This window comes from Equus przewalskii, chromosome 7, assembly GCF_037783145.1.
Source record: "Equus przewalskii isolate Varuska chromosome 7, EquPr2, whole genome shotgun sequence".
Taxonomy (NCBI): domain Eukaryota; kingdom Metazoa; phylum Chordata; class Mammalia; order Perissodactyla; family Equidae; genus Equus; species Equus przewalskii.
This window is the reverse complement of record NC_091837.1, coordinates 45,613,064-45,637,151: the sequence shown is the minus strand read 5'-3', so window position 1 is coordinate 45,637,151 and position 24,088 is coordinate 45,613,064. Positions and strand designations below refer to the sequence as shown.

The window sequence follows — 24,088 nt, the reverse complement described above, 5'->3', positions numbered from 1 at the left end:
ATTTTTGTATTATATTATGAAACTATGGATGTTATTTAAACCTCCTATTTTAGCTGGTTTTTTTAAACTCCTCTCCAGCAGGGGAATAGGGGGAACCACCTTGTTGCTACCAAAAGAAATACAAGTCCAAATTCCCCACTCAGTCTCTGTTGACACCTGAACTGGGGGTTCCTCATTACTGTTGAGTGGAAATGGGAGTTCCACTTCCCCACATGATCTTCACTAATGCCACATTCTGGGGCAGCCTTGTTATCACTAGGCAATGTTAAAAGACCTGACCCCCTACTGGGTCTTTTCTAAGACCATCCCTGCAAGGAGGGGCAGTAATGTCTCATTACTGCTGGGTGGGAGTGGAAGTCCAGGCTTCCTATGTGGTCTGCACTGACACCACTGGTGAAGGGGAATCCTCATGGGGATGAAAGTCCCAGCTCCCTACTTGGCCTTCTGTGATACCACCTTGGTGGTAGTGTTGGGTCACCTCATTACAGCCTCATGAGCGTGAAAGTCTTAGCTCACCACCAAGCCTTTACTGGCCTGGGTGTAGGTGGTACCACAGTTTTTTCTTTGATGTTCGGCTGAAGTAAAGCAGTCAGTGTCTAAAAGCGTTGTGTCTTGTGTGAGACTGAGTAAGTGTGGGTATATATGTGTCTAGCCAGAGCCAAAGGGCCATGTTAAGCTGTGAGCTGACATCACTTATTCAGGTTACACCATAATATAATAATCTAAACCTTTTTTATTTGAGGAAGAGTTACCTTTTTCTAATTTGTGCAAACATATTACATGGGCTAGTAGCAGCCCTGAGTGTCTAGGAGCCATATTTACATTAGGTTGCAAGATAATTCCCCAATATATAATAACCTCATGAGTTAAACCTTAATTGAACTGGGCATACATAAAAAATATGGCCAACTACACAAGCCCAACCTAGAGCCAAAACTAGGTAACTGCCACAAATAAGGAGAAAACATACAAAAGAGTGAAAATTTAGTTTCCATCTGAAGGAACTCAGATATGATTGTAGAATCACTATTGGTAATATTTTGGGAACCGTGGAAAAATTAGCAGGAAAAAAGTAAATGTTATCTCAGTTTTCCAAAGAAAGGATTCTAAAAATCACAAATAGTTAATCTTATGTGAATCCTTGGAGAAGTCCCAGAATGAATTTTTAAATAGATGGTTTGTGATGATTTCGAAAATAGGGAGCCATTTTCTAACAAGGCATATACAGAACTACCTATATTTCCTTGTTTGAAATGATTGAGACAGCCATATCAGAGGAATGAAATTGCATTTAGGATAGCCTTTAAAACAGTGGATCATAATAGGCTTGCAGGAAAAAAATGAAAATCAGAGGAATATGAGCTAGGTAATAGGGGCTTATGCAAAACAGCCTTACAGCGAAGACTATATTATTAATGGACTCAGGCAACTCAGAAGATCACCAATTCACCCAATCCTAGTCAATAATTTTACAAGTGATTAGGTAAGAAAATAGATGGCATGCTGATGGGGAAGGTACAAGGTGGTTAAGACTACAAAAGTTAGATAGATCCAGCTTTTGCTTCTGAATTTACAAACTTGTCAGCCTCAGTTTCCTTTTCTATAAAATAGAGAGAATAAAGTTTCATAATTGTTACAATAGTCCATAATATTGGTGTGATAACTAAATAAGCGTTGTAGGTAAAGCACTTTAATGCATAGGACCCCTAATTTGGCATTTTGTTACTTTTGCTTCTGTTATCATGTTTGCTGGTGACACATAACTGGCAAGAATAGTGGATACATTGTAAATATTGCATGGGGGTGAGAGCACTAGCCTTTGGTTTCAATTTAATAGGAACAAAAGGGTCCAAAATTGGAATGACATCATTTAAAGTGAATAAGATCTAAAAGTTGTCCAAAAGGAGCTCAGCAGAAGCTAAGAACGTGATCATAGACCAAACAATCCAAAGCTTTCTCAGACTGCGTCCCAGGAGGATTTTGTACAGATCTGACAATATAGCCACTCTGTATTCTGCACTTGTCAGCCCACATTTGAAAGTCTGAGTTTGGTTCTGGGTGTCTTGTTGTCAAGGAGAAACTAACAAATTGGACCAACTTTAGAGATGAACCATCAAGGTCTTGGAGAGCCTGGAAATATTGACATAAGAAGACTAGATAAAGGGGGTGTGTCGCCTGGAGAAGAGAAGGCTCAGCTGGGACATGACAGCTGTGTCCACATCAATTGAAGACTCTTACATGGAAGAGATGTCTTTTTGTGACCTTTTGGCATGGTAGTAGCGAGTGTAGACACAGAGTGTTTAACAATGGTGGTTTGAAGAAAACCAGTGTCAAAGGAATTATTTAAAAGTCTGTCTTTAGTAGCTTTTCTTCTGTCTAAAATGAAGTCAGAATATGAAGCACTTTGTGAAAAATCTATCAAAATACTTTTACACAGGTTTTAACTGCTCCAATTTGTCAATGTCAACTTACATCTGTGTAAGTACATCTGCTCTGCCCTGATGCTCTTTAGATAAAAAGAAACACTCTGTATTCAGCTCAAAGCAGCATTTAGGTCATTGTTTCCACCCCCTCCTAAGAAGTACCATTGTGAGCTCTTTACCAGCTAGTACACTTGAATTGTCATCACATCTTTCTTAGTGATGACATTATTTCTTTCCTTACTGGTTCATAAACTGACACTATTGTCAACAGTCTTTCTGCAATCTCTAACTGCTAATGGAATTACTTTTCTGAATGTCTTAATCATGGCAATGCAATTTATTCTCAATAATACTGTATCAAGTTTTAATTATATTACTGTTTTGCAATTACTATGGCAGGAAAATTATACTTGGATTTATTACTATACTTTCCACCAAATAATAGAAGTATCATTGTTCTGTTTTCAGCCATAACAATAATATTTAGTCCTTGAAATACCACTATATTATTTATTGTCCTTAAAACTTATCATAAATGATCAATAGAGTGTCTTTTCAGGGGAAAAAAGTGGTGACGGTTTGTTTTTATTATGCTGACCCCCAAATTTGTTGGTAGCTTAATTGCTAAGAAATGAAATAGAAAAGATTAAGTACTTCTGTTAAAGGAGGATTCCTACTTCTGGTTATATACTCAAAAGACTTGAAAACAGGGACTCAAACAAATGTTTGTACACTCGTGTTCATAGCAGCATTATTCGCAATAACCAAACAATGGAAGCAACTCGAGTGTCTATCGATGGATGAATGGATAAACAAAATGTGGTCCGTACAGACAATGGAATGTTATTCAGCCTTTAAGGAAGGAAATTCTGACGCATGCCGCCACTTGGATGAACCTTGAAGACATTACGCTAAGTGAAACAAGCCAGACAAGTACTGTGTGATTCCACTTACATGAGGTACCTAGAGTTGTCAAACTCATAGAGACAGAAAGTAGAAGGATGGTTGGCAGGGGCTGGTCGGGGGCACAATAGGGAGTTTAATGAGTACAGAGTTTGAGATGATGAAAAAATTCTGTGGATGGATGATGGTGATGGTTACACAACAAGGTGAATATTTAATGCCACTAAACTGCACACTTAAAAATGGTTGGAATGGTGAATTTTATGGGTATTTTGTCACAGCTAGAGAAAGAGAGAGTTTCTTATTGTGCAGTAAATTCTAACAACTCTGTAAGATGGGTATTGTTATCCCTATTTTAATGAGGAGGACAATGTGGCTTGCCCAGTGCCATGGAGCCCACCGAGACTGGAAGCCAGGTTTATCAAATTGCAGAGCGAAGTTGAGCAGAGCAAGCTCCACACTGTGGAACTACCTGTGTCAAAGGCAACCACCCCCACAGCAAATCACATTTTTCTCTGGATTTCTTAAATTGGTTTAGTGATCAGTTTGATCCTAAGCAAACTAAAGTGAAGATAATTGCAGGATTCATGTTGAGGTAATACGTAAGAGTTGTTTTCATAAAACTGGTAACCCTGGAGCAGAAGAATGCCAGAGAAGGAGCCCCGCTACTCTGGTTCAGCTGTTCAGTTCTAGGTGATAATTCACCTAAGTGCACATGCACTGTGTACTCGCACAGACCTCCTTCTATAGTAAAAGCAGGCCGTAGTCCAAAAGTTCCTGCACAGGATTCTTCAGAAACAATTCTTTGTGTACTAAGTGCTGCATCCTCAACCAGCCAGCAATAAAACTCTGCTGGATATGTTTAAGTATTAAGAAAGTTTCTTTCCTTACTGTTGCCAAAGAGAGAAATGAATTCTCCTGGGCCTGACTATAGCCTGTCTATCATGGTGTAAGGCATCACCCCCCTGCTTTCTGTCACTCAGGAATGGAACTCTGCAGGTCATCCCTCACCACCCTGTCAGCCATTGCCAGTTCTCAGAGTCAGCCTGTGTGCCTCGATGGTCTTCGCCTTCCTTAGTGCCCTGATTCCCTTCAGGCCCTCATCAAGGTCTTACTGGGCCTCTTGTCACAATGTCTTAGGGACCCTCAGACCTCCCCTCTCACACTTCTTTAACAAATATTGGCTTAATATATGCTGGCCACTGTGCTGAGCTTTGAGAATACTGTGATGGAGTCCATACATTCCCATGATCCCAGATGTGGTCACTGCCCTCTGGAACCCACAGTTTTATGGAGGAGACTGACCATCAGGCAGTTACAACACACTGCAATAAGCCTCTGATGAGAGCAGGCTCAGCCCTGTATACCTGAGCACCCTGGGTATCTGCCATCCTGGACACTGCCCTGCACCCTGTGCCTCCAGGGTTTGCTCTCACAGTCCCTGGGTCTGGAGCACCTTCTGTCTGGCTCACTTTCACCTGGTGACATTCTTACCATTCAGGGTCTAACTCAAAGCCATCTTCTCTCTGAAGCTCTTCCTAATGCCTCCCCTCCCAATGAGTCTCTTCCTTTTCTACCGTCTACTGCTGCTTTCTTGAACATCTGTTATAAGTTTAACACTGATTATCTTAAAGTTACTTCTGCGTGTTGCTCTCAACCTAGAGACTGAAGTTCTCAAGGGCAGGAATCACGTGTCCTCCATAACATCTGGCACAAGCATTATGAATAGTTCCATTTGTTTTATATTGCCTTAAATCTAATGTTGCATAGTATAGAGAGTCTGAGGAAAGAACACTTGAATTCCAAGTGTCAGGAGAGTCTAAACATGATGGATAAACATATTTGGGGCTTTGGAAGGATTGAATTTTAGGTTGATAATTTCTGCGTCTGATGAAGTATTGTGGAAAGAGCTGCACTTTTGTTTTGGACAAGACTTTATAACTAAAATGGATTATCCCAGCTTCTAGCATGTGACTTGCTCATAGTAAGCCTGTGGCTTTTTGATAGTCTCCTCAGTTGAACAGTCAGCAATCCCACCTAAATCAGTCCTTTTTTTCCTGTAGAGCAAAGTTGATGGAGCAAATAAAAGGTGTAGCATCAAATGAATCCCCAAGATTATTCCCTCAACTCCCCTTTACCCTACCCTGAGCCTTGGGCCTCCAAGAGATAGCAAGGTCTACAGCATTTGACAATTGGAATGTCTCCCAGAAGTAGTGCTCACATTCAGCCCTTGTATCAAACATTTATGGAGGGAGAAAGCAAAGAATATGGCCGGAGATAAAGGAGTTTGCTCCTTCAGTTTGTATCTTAAACTGTAGAAATTGCCCTGTGTCTAAGCTGTGCTCTTCTGAGGGGGCTAACCAGTTGGTGAAATGGATCCCTTTGTGAAATTACAATCCTAAGAAAGAAAAGGAAAATTAGTGTTTAAGGAACAATGTGGTGTTGTGAAAGAAGTAAATTTTGAAAAAAAGGACTCTGTGGCTGGCAATGTGAGCACCTAGAACAAAGGAAAGTCAGGCACCTGCAATCCTGCTGTATTCTGTAAATATTTGTTGGCCAAGCATGGTCAATATCATCAAGAAAATCACTTTAAACTCAAGCAACCATTATTATAGCATCATAGATATTTAGAGCTCTCTCATGTTACAGATAAGAAAACTGAATCCCAAGAATTTCAAGTCATTTCTTTCAAGGTCATTCAAATAGTTAATAAGACAGCCAAGACTTGCATCCAGTGTCCAGATTTCATTGTCAATTTTTAATACATCAGGTATTCCCTTGTCTAAAGTTTCTTTTATTTCTTTTTCTTGCCTGATTGCACTGTCTAGAAACTCCAGCATGATGTTGAAGTTAATTGGAGAGAACAATCATTCATGCTTTGCTCCCGATCTTATGGGGAAGGTCTTCAGTCTTCCACCACTAAGTACGATGTTACCTGTACATTTTTTCTAGATGCCCTTTATTAAATTGAGAAAGTGTCCTTCTATTCCAAGTTTTTTCAGTCTTCATCATGAATGGTTATTGGATTTTGTCAAATGCTTTATCTATTTCTGTTGAGATGATCATGTGCTTATTGTCCTTTCTTCTATTGATATGGTATGTTATATTAATCTATTTTAGGATGTTAATGCAGCCTTGCATTCCTGAAATAAATCTGACTTGGGTAATAGTGTGTAATTGTTTTTGTATGTTGTTGGATTCAGTTTGCTATTGTTTTGTTGAAGATTTTTGCGTCTATATTAATGAGGGTACTAGTCTATAGTTTTCTTTCCTTATAACATCTTTGTCTGGCTTTGGTATCAGGGTGATAATAGCATCATAGAACGAGTTTGGAAATATTTCTTCCTCCACTATTTTCTGGAAGAGTGTGTGGAGTATTGATATTATTTCTTCTTTAAGTGTTTGATATAATTCACCAGTAAAGCCATCTGGGTCTGAGATTTTATTTGTGGAACTATTTTTAATTACAATTTCAATTTATTAACCTGTTATAGATTTATTCAAATTTTCTATTTCTTTTTGAGTGAGTTTTGGTAATTTTGTTTTTCTAGAAATTTTTCTGTTTCATCTAAGTTTTTGAACTTAGTATTCTCTTATAATCCTTTTAATTTCTGACAAGTCAATTGTAATGTTTCCTCTTTCATTGCTAATTTTGGTTATCTGTTTCTTCTTTTTTTACTTGGTTAATCTAGCTAAAGTACTGATTTTTTTTTTCAAGTAACCAACCTTTGTTTTGTTCAAAAACAACTTAATTTCTTTGTTTTCCATTTCATTCATTTTTGTCTCTAGTAACTATTATGTTTTCCTTCTGCTTGCATTGGGTTTAGTTTGCTCTCCTTTTTTATGATTGTTAAAGTGAAAGCTAAGATTATTGATTTGAGAACATTTCTCTTTTTTTAATATAGTCATTTATAACTGCTAATTTCCCGCTAGCCACTCCTTTAGCTACATCCCATATATTTTGATATATTGGATTTTCATCTTCATGCAGTTCAAAATGCTTTCTAATTTCCCTTGTAACTTCTTCTTTGACACATGGGTTTTTAGAAATTTCCAAATACTTGTGGAGTTCCAAAATTTCCTTTTGTTATGGATTTTTAATTTAGTTCTATTGTAGTTAGAAGATATACTTTGTATAATTCCAATCTTTTAAAATTTATTCAGACTTGTTTTATGGCCTAATCCTAGAGAAAGTTCCACGTGCACTTAAAAAAAATGTGTATTTTGATTTTGTTCAATGGAGTGTTCTATAGATGTCTATTATGTCTGGTTGGTTGACAGTGTTGTTCGAGTCTTCTGTGTCCTTGCTGATTTTCTGTAAATTGTGGTATCCTTATTGGGGATACTCTCTACTTATTGAGAGTAGAGTATTGAAAACTCCAACTGTTAGTATTGAATTATTCATTTCTCCCTTCAATTCTGTCAGTTTTTGCTTCATGTATGTGGGGGCTCCATTGTCAGGTGCATCTGTATTATAAATTGTAATATTTTTCCTAATGGATTGACATTTTGTCATTATAAAATGTCCTTCATGTCTTGAGTAACATTTTTTGTCGTAAAGTATATTTGGCCTGATATTAATATAGCCACTCCAGTTCTCTTTTGGTTTGCCATCCTTTCACTTTCAACCTGTTTGTGTCTTTAAATCTAAACGGTGTCTCTTTTAGACAGCAAACAGTTAGATCCTGTTTTTTATTCAGTCTGACAATCTCTGCCTTTGATTGGAGTTTTTAATCCATTTACATTTAATATAATTATTTATATGGTAGGATTTAGATTTGACATTTTGCTATTTGTTTTCTGTATATCTTATGTCTCTTTTGCTCCTCTGTTCCTCCATTATTGCCTTCTTTTATGTTATGTATTTTTTCTCTAGTGTATCATTTAAATTCCTTCGTTGGTTTTTTTAAACTATATATTTAAAAATTATTTTCTTAGTAGTTACTCTAGGAATTAGAATATGGATCTTAGGTATTTATACATGATGGACTACTACTCAGCCATAAGAAATGATGAAATCCGTCCATTCGTGACAACATGGATGGACTTTGAGGGTATTATGCTGAGTGAAATAAGTCAGAGGGAGAAAGTCAAATACCATATGATCTCATTCATAAGTAGAAGATAAAATCAACGACAAACAAACACATAGCATTGGAGATTGGATTGGTGGTTACCATAGGGGAAGGGGGAAGAGAGGGGAGGGCCAAAGGGGTGATTAGGCTAGCATGTGAGGGGATGGACTATAATCAGTTTTCGGGTGGTGAACATGATGTACTCTACACAGAATTCGAAATATATTATGATGTACATCTGAAAATAAATTTAAAAAAAGAATATGGATCTTAATATGAGCTAGTTCAGATTAATATTAATTTAATTCCAATAATGCATAGAAACTTTGCTCCAATATAGCTCCCTTCACTACTCCCTCCTTTGCGCTATCATTGTCATACAAATTACATCTTTATCTTTATTCTTATAACGATCAGCACAGTTTTGAAATTATTGTTTATGGATTTGTCATTTAAATAACTTAGGGTAGAAAAGATTTCCAAAAATATGTTTGTTCTGTGTTTATTTTTACTTATATGATTATCTTGACCAGTGCTCCTAATTTCTTCTTCAGAGTTATTATCCAGTGTCTTTTCTTTTGATCTGAAAGGATTCGCTTTAGTCTATCTTATAGGGAAGGTCTGCTGATGATGAATCTCTCAGTCTATTTATCTGGGAATGTCTTAACTTCTTTTCTGAAAGATAGTTTTATTGTCTATAGACTTCTTGGTTAACAATCTTTCAGTGCTCTGAAATTTCCATTTCAGTGCCTTCTAGCTTCTGTGGGTTATGATGAGAAGTCATTTTTTAATCTTATTGATGATTCCTTTTATGTGATGAGTCATTTCTTTCTGCTTTCAAGATTTTTCTCTGTCTTTTCCTTTTGACACTTTGACGATGATATGGCTAGGTGTGGATTTCATTGAGTTTATAGTTTTTGGAGGTTTTTAAGCTTCTTGGATATGTAGATTACAATTTTCATCAAATCTGGGAAGTTTTTGAGCATTATTTCCTAAAATAGGTTTTTCTACCTCTCCTTCTGGAACTCCAGTTACAGGTATGTTGATGTGTTTGATGGTGTCTCACAAATCTTTGGAGATTCTGTTCATTTGTCTTCTTTCTTTGTCTTTCTGTTTCTCAGACTCCATAATATCTCTTGACCTATCTGCAAATTTACTGATTCTTCTTCAACCAGCTCAAATTTGCTGTGAGCCCCTTGAGTAAATTTTTCATTTTAGTTATTATTATTTAGTTATTACTAATAATGATAAATGATTCATTTAGTTACTGCATTTATTACTTATTTAGTTCATTTCAGGAAAAAATCATTATTTTCAACTCTAGAATTTATATTTGATTCTTACTTTATTATATCTGTCTCTTTATTGATATTCTTCATTTGTGATACATAGTTGTCATACTTTTCTCTAAATCTTTATACATAGTGTCCTTTAGTTCTTTAATCATATTTATAATTGATCTAAAGTCTTTGTCTGTTAAGTCTAACATCTGGATCCCCTCACAAACACATTCTACCAGCTGGTTTATATCCTGTCTATGACCATACTTTCTTGTTTCTCATAATTTTTTGCTGAAAATTGTACATTTTAGATAATATATTGTAGCCACTCTTGAATCAGATATCCTCCCCCATTTCCTTTTTATTTAAACCTTTGTAATTGAAAACTAAAACAGATGTACATAAAATCACACAAAACAAATATAAGACTTAATGAATTGTTATAAGGCAAATACCCAGACCCAGTCACAGTTGTCTCCCTCTCCTAAAAAGTAGCCACTATCCTAATTTTCTTTTTCTTTTTTGGAGGAGGATTAGCCCTGAGCTAATATCTGCTGCCAATCCTCCTTTTTTTGCGGAGGAAGACTGGCCCTGAGCTAACATCTGTGCCCATCTTCCTCTACGTTATATGTGGGACACCTGCCACAGCATGGCTTGCCAAGTGGTGCCATGTCCACATCCAGGATCCAAACTGGCAAACCCCGGGCTGCCAAAGTGGAACGTGCGCACTTAACCGCTGCACCACCGGGCTGGCCCCATCCTTATTTTTATGATAATCACTCCTTGCTTTTCTTTTTTCTTTTTTTTTTTTAGCTGAGGAAGTTTGGCCCTGAGATAACATCTATTTCCAATCTTCCTCTTTTCGCTTGAGAAAGATGTGTCTTGAGCCAACATCTGTGCCAATCTTCCTCTATTTTGTATGTGAGTTGCCACCACAGCATAGCCACTAACAAGTGGTGTAGGTTCACACCCAGGATCCAAACCCAGGCCACTGAAGCAGAGTGCACTGAACTTAACCACTAGGCCACGGAGCCAGCCCCCTCCCTTGCATTTCCTTATGATTTTATTATCCAAGTGTACCACACTTCATGTTTCCCATTTCCTTAATTTGATATGTATTTTGAGTTTCTTAATCTACAGATTTCCCCCTTCATCCTTTCTCTCTCTCTTAACCCAGTTTTTTTCTGTTGTTGATTTTCTTTGTTTGTTTTACCCTGTTGCTGCTTACTTTTATAGCAACTTTCCTGGACCACTGCTTTAGATTCTGTATTCCCTTCAATGTACAGCCACTGACTTCTCCACTTTCTTTCTTTTGTTTTTTTTTTAAGTTCTTCCTTACATTTTTAAACCTGGCTTCCTTGTGTTTACCCTGGGGTCACCATAGTTTAGTGATCAGCCAATTATTGGTCAGAATATTTCTTTAAATACCTTAAGCCAATAAGTCTTCCACCTTCTACCAATGGCATCTGTATATGAAGGCACAGTTTGCTTTCGCTTCCTGCTTGTGCAGGTTTTCAAGGTCAACCACAGGTGAAGGACCAACATCCTTCCTTTCATCATGTCTTCTCTGGGCATGTGCATACATCAAGCCTTCTAGATATTCAGCAGTGTATCAAAACTTTTCAATATCCTCTATAGCCATCAAATTTTCCAAGTCTTTCTTTTAAATTTTGGGTCAGACTCTTGTTTGCTCCACTTCCAACTGAAATTAGAGCCTTAAGTAGCTGTAATGTTAACAATTTCAGCCAATTCCTGCTGTTTTCAATAGCAACCTGGTGTAGGGTTTTTTCCACTGATCTCAGCTCTCAGATCAAATAGTATTCATGCCCTGGGAATGGGTCTTTTACAGAGAGCTGTGAAACTAGTCAAAATGTTACTGTGTGCTAAAGATGATGCTTTCAATAGAACTCCAAGAGGTGCAACTCCTGCATTGGTTTCAGGGTGCCATCTGTGTATAGCTACTGTGCCATGGAGCTAGGGAGCAAGGGGATGGGAGTATTCCTAAGTCAAATCACCAGAGACGCCACTGTTTTTATCTAAGTTCAGTAGTTTTTCTTGAAAAAGTAATGTTCAGCTTGTTCTGTGCCTTTGGTTTCCAGAATCTGAAATGGTTGATTTTAATAGTTTTGCCAGTATTTTTGCAATTGATTTTGTGTAGAATTAGAGTTGCTAAAGTCCTTACTCTGCTTTTTCAAAAGTCCCACCACATATGTAAAGTCTCTTGCTCTGTTATCTTGAATAATATTTTCCTAAATAGCCTTTGTGGCCAAGAGAATTGAAAACATATGCTGACACAAAAATTTGTGCATGATTGTTTGTAACAGCATAATTCATAATAGCCAAAAAGTGGAAACCAACCAAATGTCCACCAGCTAATGAATGGACAAATAAATTGTTATGTAAATCCATACAATGGAATATTGTTCAACATAAAAGGGAATGAAGTGTTGATACATGTGTCAACATGGATGAACCTTGAAAACATCATACTACATGAAAGAAAGGCCACAGATTATATGTACCGTATGTATGAAATGTCCCAAACAGATAAAAGCATAGAGATAGAAGATAGATTAGTGGTTTCCAGGGCTTAAGGGTAAGGAGGAATGGAGAGTGACTACCAGTGGATACAGGAATTCGGCAATTCCTGGGAAGATCGTGAAAATGTTCTAAAATTAGATAGTGGTTATGGTTGCACAATTCTGTGAAAACACTAAAAACCACAGAATTGTACACTTTAAAAGCATGGATTTTATGGTATATGAATTATATCTCAATAAAGCTTTTTTAAAATCCTTTAAAGGGTCTTAACTACAAGTGAGAAAAGAGAATTTTGAAAACTTTTTTCATGTCTAGAGTAATGGACAGTTGAGTCACCCTCTTCATTCATTTATGTGTTCATTCACTCATCTATTCATGAGATGATTCACGGGCAGGGCCTGGCATAAGGAAAGCACTCAAGTAAGTGTTGGTTATTATTATTAGCCATTAAAAAAAATTAAGTGCTAATCTACCACTGTGTAACAAAATGAATAAAATATTGATTCTACCTTCTAAGAGCTCAGAAATCTAGGGAGTACACAGATATGTCAGGAAAAAACTACTGCAATGGAAAAAGTATCTAACAGAGAAATATAAAAGACACTGTAAGAGTATAGATGGAGAAGTCCTTTATTTGGTCTGATGAGAACAAAGGAGGCCTTCTGAAAAGAACTGACCTAAATCGATGCTCTAACACCTGGTGACCTGCTAAATGAGTTGGAGTAAGCATTTTGTGGGTGGAAAGTGGAGAAAGGAATGTATTCCAGGCAAAAGAAATAACACGTACAAAGATAAAGAAGCGTGAGACTGTATGCCTGGTATATGTAAGTAGCAAAAGATGATGCTCGAAAAGTAAGTAAAGAGTTTAGACTTTTTTAAAAAAGTAAAAAGTTTAAAAGTGAAAAAGTAAGAAGTTTAGACTCTCCTGTCAACGAAGAGGATTCATGAAGGATTTCAAGCAGGAGAGTATTCTAATCGCTAGCAGGAGAAGAGAGATGCCTTTGAGGGTACAAGACTGGTGGGAATGAGCCTGGTTTAGGAGAATCAAGATGAAGCAGGAACTAAGGAAGTAACGGAGCAAGAAGTCCTGAGGAAGATGAGGAGGAAGGTAATTTTAAATGTATACAGGAAGTAAAACTGAGAAAATTTGATCATCGACTGGATTTGGGCAGTTAAGAAAAGGAGATATGGGGGCTGGCCCCGTGGCCAAGTGGTTAAGTTCGCGCGCTCCACTGCAGGCGGCCCAGTGTTTCGTCGGTTCGAATCCTGGGCGCGGACATGGCACTGCTCGTCAGACCACGCTGAGGCAGCGTCCCACATGCCACAACTAGAGGAACCCACAACGAAGAATACACAACTATGTACCGGGGGGCTTTGGGGAGAAAAAGGAAAAAATAAAATCTTTAAAAAAAAAGAAAAGGAGATGTGATAAACACCTGGATTTCTGGTTTGGTTGATGGGGTAAATTTCAGTGCCATTCATCTCAATGTGGAATAAAAGAAAAGAAGGGAATTTGAGGGAGCAGGTAACGTGTTCATTTAGGGGTCATGATGACTGTTGATACCTGAGGAATATCTAGACTGAAATGTACAGTAGTTAGTCAAAAGTTTAGTTTTGAAATTTAAGAGAGAGCTATGGACACAGATAGATTTGTGAATTGTCAGCATCAAGTTAGTGGTAGAAACCATTGAGTAGATGAGATTGGCCAAGGAGAGAATGTAGAGTGAAATGAGAAGATAAAGAATTGTAAAGTCTTAGGAACTAAAAACGTTTAAGGGCAAGGTAGAGGAATAGAAGCCCAAATGAGAGTTCAGGCAAGATTCCCCAAGAAATAGGAGATGAAAAGAGAATGGGAATGTGGAAGTCAGGAGAAGACAAAGGTTCCGTTTAAATTACATTGAACGCTACCCAACCTCTTGAAACCATGATTTCTTTATCTATAGATTGATGTTAATAGTAACCAAAGGTTTTGTAAATGGTAATAAATGTCAGATATTATTATGATGTAGAAATAACTCAAGAGGCAACTATCAAAGTGAACAAGTTTAATGAAAGTTATACTTTTATAAGAACTATAAAGGGGTTACACATGGACCTTCCGAGAAGAAAGCCAGACTCACTTTCACCAAAGCAGACTGACCAATAAAACACCCTGTGTTTGATTCCCTAAAACTAGTGACCAAGCAGTGTCACCCACTGAGTACCATTGTCCACACTGAAGACCGAGGAATCAAAGCGTTGCACTTTAACCCGTGAATGCTTGTGAGAGTGATTTGATCAAAGTGTCATCACCAAGGCTCAAATACTTTCATTTTCAAAATAGAGCAATTGGATTGACCCCCAGAGGCAATAGCATGTTTCCTCTGAGTCCTATGAAATAACCTTAAATTTCAGTACTTTTATAAGTTAGAGGCAAGACAAAGTGGAAAAGAACAAAAATTAAGGTGCAGATGGGTCAGTAAGATAGCCCGTCACCTCCAGAAGTTCTCCCCTTAGACTCAGTGATCTGGAATCATGAAACATTTTGTTCTCTGGAGGAAAAAATCCCAACCATCTTAAGTTATATTTTTTTAGCTTTATTGAGATATAATTGACAAATAAAATTGTATGTATTTAAAGTGTACAATGTGATAATTTGACATATGGATATTTTGTGAAATGATTACCACAGTCAGATTAATTAACTTGTCCACCACCTCACATAGTTACTATGTGTGTATTTGTGTGTGTGTGGTGAAAACGTTTCAGGTCTACTCTCAGCAAATTGCAAGTACACAACATGGTGTTATTAACTGTAGTCACCCTGCTATACATTAGATCCCCAAAGTGTATTCATCTTGTGAACTTATATGTTTAATAATATATTACAAAGTTAATAATTTTCTCTTTTGGGACATTGGTTAAAAATTTTGTGGTCTGAATATTATTGCATTTTCTCTTCTTTGCAATGGCAACCTTACTGATACGCTGGGCCAAGCTCATTTTTGTAGCTACCTCATAGTCTCCTAGGGGCGTCCTGCCTTTGGGTACATTTAAAGGACGTGATAATGAATGGGACTCAACCAGGCCAAAATCTCAGTTAGTTGTGCTAAGCCATGAAAAGTTAACTTAGCATAAGTAATTTAGGGAAAAAGTAGAAAAGACGGGTGTCATTTGAATAGGCCAACATCGAAAATAATTAATCTAACATGAGAGCTGATATTTCTGAATAGGCACACTCCCTTTCTTCTTAGCAAATCAATTTTCTTTTGAGATGATGATAAAGTAATCAGTGCATTATTTTTTGATATTTCTTCAATAAGTGTTTCTGCATCAGGAGCACATGTACATACTGTAGCCTTTATGTTGATTGCTGTGGGCTTTGCTCTCTAAGCGGACAAGATAAAAGAGTTCATTTCCTTATACCTAGTGTATTATTAAAGTATGTGTTGTTTTATCAGGAATGACTCACCAAAGTAGAACTATTCAATCCCTTCTGAATGATTTTTCACTTTGAAATTTGGGAATTATGCCCCTTTTCGTAACAAGTGGCCAGGGTGAATGATTGTTGCAAGATGCCCCATTTCCCCATCTCAGCCAGCAGACACTCATTTTTCAAAACACCAGACTTTCACGTCTTCTTTTGAATATACACTGTTTATGGAACAGCCACCCCCATTGCTGCCCTGATAACCATTTGGAACAGCATCATCTTTTATGTTGGCGATGTCACTGCTCTGGGTCAGGTTGCAAAATAGCCAAAGAAACACATTTGTCACACAACTCTCAAGTTCTAAGAGGAAGTGATCTTTAGGTTATAAATGCTTCTGGCTAAGGCTCTCTTTTCCTAGAAGAGATCGTAAAATGAAATTGAACGAAAAAAATGAATTCTTCAGTTTGTTTGTTGGTTGGGATTTTTGGCATCGGCATTTATAAAGTGACCCATTGTGAATCACGATAATAGCACACGACACATGGAAAATCTTTGCTTGACCTGGCAGAAGTACGTTCACATTTGGCAGCTACTTGAAGGCTCCATAGGGAACATTCGTAGAACAATCAGTTTCTCTTTTGTAACAGTAAAATACATAAGAAGTTTATTTTTGATGTTAAATTCTAGATCTGTTTTAATTTGATCCCTCCTTCAGTGTAATTGCAAAAAATGGCTGCTAATGAAATTTTCAGGTTTTACTATTACTGAGTCTTTTTCGAGTTTTTTTTTTTTTTAATATTAGCACCTGAACTAACAACTGTTGCCAATCTTTTTTTTTTCTTTTCTGCTTTTTCTCCCCATAGCCCCCCAGTACATAGTTGCATATTTTAGTTGTGGGTCCTTCCAGTTGTGGCATGTGGGACATTGCCTCATCATGGCCCAATGAGCGGTGCCATGTCTGCGCCCAGGATCCGAACCGGTGAAACCTGGGCCGCTGAAGCGGAGCTCGCGAACTTAACCACTCGGCCACGGGGCCGGCCCCTCAACTATTATGTTTAAGTATTTTCATATAAGTTTCAAGAATGGGTGCAGTATTATGCACTGCTAAGAGGATGTTTGGGATGTGGAGAATATCTTTACCATCTGAAGACGTGGACATAGATGTGCATGGGCCTGATGTACAAATGGTATCTTATTTTTTATCAACATTTCTCTAATTACTAGTGAGATTGGTGCATATAAATCTATTTTCCTGTGAATTTATGTATCTGTTTCCTTGTGATTATCTCTTTATAGCCTTTGCCCATCTTTATTAAGTTGAACGCATTATTTTTTAATTCATTTTTAAGTTCCCTTTAGATATTATGGATGTGAACCCTTTTTGTTATGTTGTGTAGTATTGCAAATATGTTCCCTACTCCATGACTTTTCTTAACTTTGTTTACAGTGTTTGTTGAACAAAATTTTACATTTTTATGTAGTTCTATTTGTCAATCTTTTTTCTTTTTTTATGGCTACTAAGTTTAACATCATGCTTCTAAAATCTTTCTCCCACCATTTCCCTTAATATTTCTTTAGGCTTTCTTTATTAACTTCCATAAGGTTTTATAGTTTTGCGGTTTTTTTCATAAAATTCTGGTAAATTTCTTCTTCTAATTTTTAGGTATAGAAATTAAGATTTTAGAATACATTCTTCCATAGCATTTTAGATAGCTTTAACTTTGTAAAGATTTTGATTTTTAATCCGCATGGATAGTAGGAATCCATTTTTTCCCCCAATGGATGCACAACTCATCTAGCACCATTATTAAATGGTTGATCTCTTCCCCACTTATTTGAATCACCACCTTTGCAATATACTAAATTCAGACATATACTCGGTTCTGTTTCTGGAGTCCTTATTTTATTCTACTGATGTGTCTGTTCCTTCACTAATCCCACACTGTTTTCATCTTTGTAGCTATAAAGTATATTTGAGGTCTGATGGGGTATTTATCGCCTTCTTTTTTCTTTATTTTCTGGCTATTTTTAGATTCTGTCCTCTTCCTCCTTTAATTTTCATGTGGACTCTCAAATCTATCTACTCCTCTTAAGTTCTGCTGATACTTAACTCAGTCCTATCACTTGTTGTTTAAATTATGGCGACACTGCAACCACCTTGACTGGCTTTTCTCCTCTGGTTTTGCCCACAGTGGTCTACTCTCTAAACTGTCTTCATAAGGAAATCTGGTTATTTTGAGGCCTCGTTTAATTTTTAAAATAGCTTTGTTGAGATGTAATGTACATACCATACAGTTTTACCCATTTAAAATGCACAATTTAATGGTTTTTAGTATATTCACAGAGTTGTGTAACCATCACCACAAACAATTTTAGAATATTTTCATCACCCCAAAGAGAATCTCCATACCTTTCAGATATCGCCCCCCCAAACCTGCATCTTCCTCCTTCTTTACAACGCCCCTCTACCCCCACCCCATTCTAGGCAACCACTAATCTACTTTCAATCTTTATAGATTGGCCTATTCTGGACATTTCATATAAATGGAATCATATAGTCTGTAGTATTTGGTAACTGGCTTCTTTCACTTAGCAGGATGTTTTCAAAGTTCATCCATGTTGTGGCATGTATCAGTACTTTATTCCTTTTTATGGCCAAATAATATTCCATTGTATAGATGTACCACATTTATACTTATCCATTCATCAGTTGATAGACATTTGGGTTGTTTCCACCTTTTGGCTATTGTGAATAATGCTGTTACAAGCCTCAGAAAAACTTTAAAGTGAGTTTATTACATTCCAATAAAAAAATTCAGTGGGAATGTTTATTGCAGTTGCATTAAATTTATAGATTAATTTAGAGAGCATTTAATTTTTTTGCAATATTGAGTTTTCCATCCAGGAAAATGGTTTTTCTTTGTATTTATTTAGACATTGTTTATTACCTACCATAAAGTTTTATAGTTTTCTTCGTAAAATCCTGGTGCATTTCTTTTTTGTAGTTTCTACTTATTTTATACAGTTTTGCCATTTTGAATAGGATTTTTAAATTAAAATTTCTATTTGTTGGTGGCAGTATATAGAACTATCGATTTCTCTATTTTTACCCTGTATCCAACTATCTTGGGAATATCTCTTATTAGTTCTAATAGTTTTTCAATTGATTTTCTTTTCTCTTCCAAATAATTAATTATATAATCTGTACATATATAATTAAAGTTTGTCTCTTCCTTCACAATATTTATATTCCCTATTTCTTTTTTTTATTTTCTGACTTTATTTGCTAGGATCTCTGGAATAATGATATATAATAGCAACTATATTAGGCATACACCTTTCTCTTTATCAACTTTAATTTTTAATTGCAAGCAATGTTACAGCAAAAATAAAAGAAATTTAATAATGAGAGAAAAATCACCCTGAATCCCATGCAAAAACGAACTTTAAAAATTACTGAAAAAAATTGTTTGTATATGTGTAGAAAGAGTAAGGAAGGATATACACTGAACTGCTGTGGGCAGTTCTTTCAGGGGTGTGGAATTCTGGAGCAGGAGCAGGGTAGAGAGCGACACCCACTTTCTGCTTTGTGCACTTCTGCGTAGCTTGGCTTTTGGCAATGAGCATTCCCTACTTCTGTAATTTTAAAATGCATCTTGGAAAAAATCCAAAGTTTCCTTAGTATGTAACGGGTGGTCTGGGTGGTCTTTGCATAACAAGATTTAGAGATGTGTGCATTGTTAATGGCTAAAATATTTAATTAGCTAAATTAGTCAACTAAACAAGACATAGATTAGATAGATAAATAGATGATAGAAAGATAGAGAGAGAGATAGAGATATTGATATAGTTATAGATATACACCTACTTGGCATTACTAGAAAGTCCAAAAACAAAAAGATGGCACAGAAAAGAAATGGGTACAAAGGAAAAGCTTACAAATCACACAGGACAGAATTCTGGGGCAGGGCAGTCACAGTTATTGTCTCCCTCCCCAGGATACCTAGGAAAATGTGAATGGGGAAATTATTTCATGGGTTGAAATGAATTTTTATTCCTCTCTAGTGTCATCAGAGTTTGATGATTTCCTATTAAAAATTTTCTTTCTGAGACACGATGGGGGAGTTTCACAATCATAGGAGGGCAGCAGTTTTACTTGCCCCAGTCTTTAGGATGCCACATCAATGATTGTACAGCCACATCTTATTGCTGTCTACATTTTGGAATATGACTAAAAAAATGTACCCCTTTGGTTGTTCTCTTCTAGAATTTCCAATGAGCACTCCCCCAAACTCCAGATCCGGAGTCACAGTTACCTGAGGGCAGTAAGCGAAGTCTCCATCAACCGAAGCCTGGACAGCCTTGACCCTGCAGGCCTGCTCACATCACCAAAGTTCCGCTCCAGGAATGAGAGCTACATGCGAGCCATGAGCACCATCAGCCAGGTGAGCACCGTGGCCACAGGCCATTAGCTACACAGGGTTAGTGGAAACTGAAAGGGCATGAAGCGAGGAGGCAGTCACTCCCCACGCAGACCGCTAATGCATCAGGCAAGAGGTCTGGTCTAAATGCTACATGTGTTCGGCCACAGCAAACGCCACGTATCAACAGTCTACCAGCAGGGTAGGAGGCCTCTGCAGATGGATACAGCACATGGGGGGAGTCCTTGGAAATTCATTAGCAGTCAGTTAGCACCAGCAATTTCTCATTAAGGAGTTGATGGATGAAACTTCAGTTGTAAAGATGTTTGAAAGATAGAAGGACAGGGAAGGCATCACTGGCAAAACCAAGGCTGCGTCTGATCATAAAAGGACAAGTATTAAGCAGGTCATCAAGACAGAGACAGAGGCACAGGAAATGAGCTATGATCTATTTGCCTCAGCTGGGTCCTAGGTGAATACTGTGTCTTGGTAATGAGACCGGAGCCCACTGCTAAGAAGTGGTGTGCAGACCTGGGGATGAAGCCTCAGTAAAGGTGGCCTAATGCTGCGTCCAAAATATTCGGCTGAGGCTCCTCCAGCACCTCCCACTGAGGGCTCAGAGAGCGTGGGAGAAGGCTGGGCTGCACAAGCTCAGGGGCAGAGCGAACCTGGGACTGTTGGAAGACCTGATCCTGCAGCTTTCAGGGGCCACCAGAGGTGCCCCGGGGGCTTCCTCTAGGAGAACAAAGAAGGCATTTTTTAAAAATGATGTTTAGGAACTCTGAATTCAAATTTATATCACAATTTTTAAAAATAGCACCATATGGGGGCTGGCCTGGTAGCACCATGGTTAAGTTTGTATGCTCCACTTCAGTGGCCTGGAGTTCACCAGTTCAGATCCCGGGTGCAGACCTGTGCACTGCTTGGCAAGCCATGCTGTGGTAGGCGTCCCACATGTAAAGTAGAGGAAGATGGGCACGGATGTTAGCTCAGGGCCAGTCTTCCTCAGCAAAAAGAGAAGGATTGGTGGCAGATGTTAGCTCAGGGCTAATCTTCCTCAAAAAAAAGAATGAAAAAATATAATAAGTACCATACAGTTAATTTAGCTTATATTTATTGAGCAAAACACTGGGCCAGATTATGCAAAAATTCAGTGATGAATAATTCCTGCCCCACAAAAGGTTACAGTCTAATGGAGAGCATACAAAAAAATATAAAAATTCTATCACAAACATTATTTACTTGAACACCACAAAAATACTCTGAGGTAGATGGGGCAAGAATGAACAATAAGAGCCACCTTTACTGAGTCAGGCACTGTGCTAACTGCTTTCTATTTTCCTAATGTTAGTCCTTGTTAACACTCTGTGAGATATGTAAGTAACCAGATGTTAAATGGAACTTTCTTTGTGGTCACAAAATTGTCAGTGAGATCCCAAAGCTAAGGAGAGAAAAGTGTCAAGTACCCAGGATTCTAAAAAGAGAGCTTCTACTCGTGAGTTCTAGGAATATGCATTTTAACAAATATTCCAAGCAATTCTAAAAAGGTAATATTTGATAAGAGCTTTGAAAACTGCTAGTCTAAATCCTATTCAAAGAATAGTGAATGCTCTAGTTTACTCAGAATACTCAGAATACTCGTAAAGGCAGCAATGGGAAATCTGTTCTGAATTTTGACCTGGAGACATTTTGCATACCAGGCCCAGGGGACTGGACTTTATTCATTAGGAATGGGAGTGCTTAAAGATTAATGAAAACTTCAGCTTTTAAGCAGGCAAGAGATACGAGCAGAACTTTGATACAGGATAATTAATCTGGCAAAAAAAAATGTAGGAAAGATTGAAGAGGATGAAAGGCTAGAAGCAGAGAAGCTAGTTTGGAAGACATTGTGATCATCAAGGTGAGCTACTGGTGGTGCTGCTGCTTATGGTGGTGGTAATGATCTCATGGTGGTGGAGATGGCGATGATGGTGGTGGTGGAGGTGAAGATGGTGAGGTGGGTAGTGGCGATGATGGTGGTGGTGGTGGTGGAGGTGAAGATGGTGAGGTGGGTGGTGGTGATGGTGGTGGTGGTGGTGGTGGAGGTGGTGAGGTGGGTAGTGGTGATGATGGTGGTGGTGGTGATAATGGTGGTGGTGGCAATGGAGGTGGTGGTGATGATAGGGGTGGTGGTGGTGGCAGACTAAGCACTGAAGTGAGTGGTAGGCTAAGCACTGAAGCATCTCTGATCTGTCAGGGTGAGATCCTGAAATAGGACTACTGCTCTCACCTTGTCCCTACCATTGAAATAGACCACCCTGCTCTAAGTGGATTCTTGAAGAGCAAAGGCAGAAACCACAGCGAGGCTCCGAGAGCAAGGCAGGGTGGGAGTCAGGGAAGCTGGCATGTGGGATTCCAGTATTTGCCCACTGTACATTTCCTTGCTTTAGAGAAATCTCCAAGATCATGCATACCTATTTATGCTGCTAACACGTGTACCAGGATACTCATTATCGCAACTCAGGGAAATAGTTGGTGCCTCATTTTGGTGAAATTTGGATTTGTTTTCTCCTTAGTTTTTTCACAATAAAAAGTATTGTGAAATACTTTTTACAATAGTATTGTTAAGCTTTGTTTAGCTTAACAAACTTTGTTAAAACTTTGTTAAGCTTATCTTTATTCTGGACAGCCTCGTGGTCATATAGCCTTCTGCAATTGTAAAATATGCTATAAATCCAGCTGTTGTACATGCAGAATACATCAGTGTACTTAAAAATTTTTGTTGGAAAAATGTTTATACACATTCACTGCTTTCATAATTTTACATATTTAAAGCAGGAGAACATGATACGTCCCCCAGCAGGACATTGCACCCACACAGATGACAGCTTTTAGTCCCTATGCTGTGGGTCTAATCTTCCTGGAGATAACATCACTTCCCAGCAACAGCTTAGTAAGAAATCAGCAAGTCGCTGAAGAGGCACATGTGGGCCTTGATGCTATGGTGGGTCAAGCTCTGCAATTCAATGGTGTAATCATTTTGCCTTAAGTAAAATACAGAAAGAATAGCCATCCTAAATGGATTCCTAATGATACATCATTTTTCTGGTTCCATATTCAATTTTCAAGTAACACAGTATCTTTAAGGATAATTTCGAACTTTCTCTTGCAGTCCCAACATTGTTAAGGATAATTTCGAACTTTCTATTGCAGTCCCAACATTGTTATTATTCAAAGGAGAATAGTTTCTGCTTCAAAGCAAAACTACCGTATATACTCTAGACTTTTCAGAAAGTGTTTGGCATTTATGATGTTGGAGATAGTCTCTCTTATGGATCACTAATAGCTGCCCTAATGATATAGAATTTAAGTGCATTGTATCCTATTCCCCTTGAAAACCTGATATATTATTCATCAAAGCTTCCTAGAAAGATCAAAGTAAAATGTTAGGAGCCAAGAAATTGGCCTAGAATAACTAAATTGTTTGTTTCTGCCATTCGTACCTCATAGAAATAAAAATCCCTAAAAACAGATTGGGCTTGGATGATAGAAAAAAATTGAACATCCTTTTATATGCTTATTCTCTTTCTTTATTTTTACTATATATGCATCTAATAAAAATGGAGGCCTTTTAAAGTAAAGCTTGAGAAGAAAGAATTTTAGAAAGTCGCCTATTTTTTAAATATTTGGCATAGTAACTATCATTTTCAAATTAGCTTAATTTATGTCTTAATTTATTTCAAGTCCAAATCTCAAATATCTTCATCTGGTTGGTAAACTAGAAGCCCAGACATATTTTGTCTGGCAATATGTTGGGTTTCTACATCATTTTTAAAAAGTGAATGTAATAGGCAGGTATTGTGCAAGTCTTAGAGAATTGGAGTAATTTGTCTTGTTCTTCCCACTACCCTATCTCACAAAATAATACCGACTATTTATGGAGTGCCTACCATGTGTCTAGAAATATAATATGCACTTGTATATATTATTTTATTTTTATCCTTACGGCATCGCTGTGAGGTAGGTATTGTTATACTCATTTTACAGATGATGA

The 24,088-nt window shown here is 37.6% G+C and overlaps 1 protein-coding gene across 27 annotated transcripts in view; it reads left to right on the top strand.

Moving 5' to 3' along the window:
* DLGAP1 (DLG associated protein 1) overlaps positions 1-24,088 on the top strand; it is an 843,303-nt gene that overhangs the window by 644,218 nt on the left and 174,997 nt on the right. For all 27 annotated transcript variants that reach the window (XM_070629775.1, XM_070629776.1, XM_070629781.1 and 24 more), the window contains one exon: positions 19,902-20,079. In XM_070629775.1, coding sequence (XP_070485876.1) covers positions 19,902-20,079 — 178 coding nt within the window. The remainder of the gene's footprint in view (positions 1-19,901; positions 20,080-24,088) is intronic.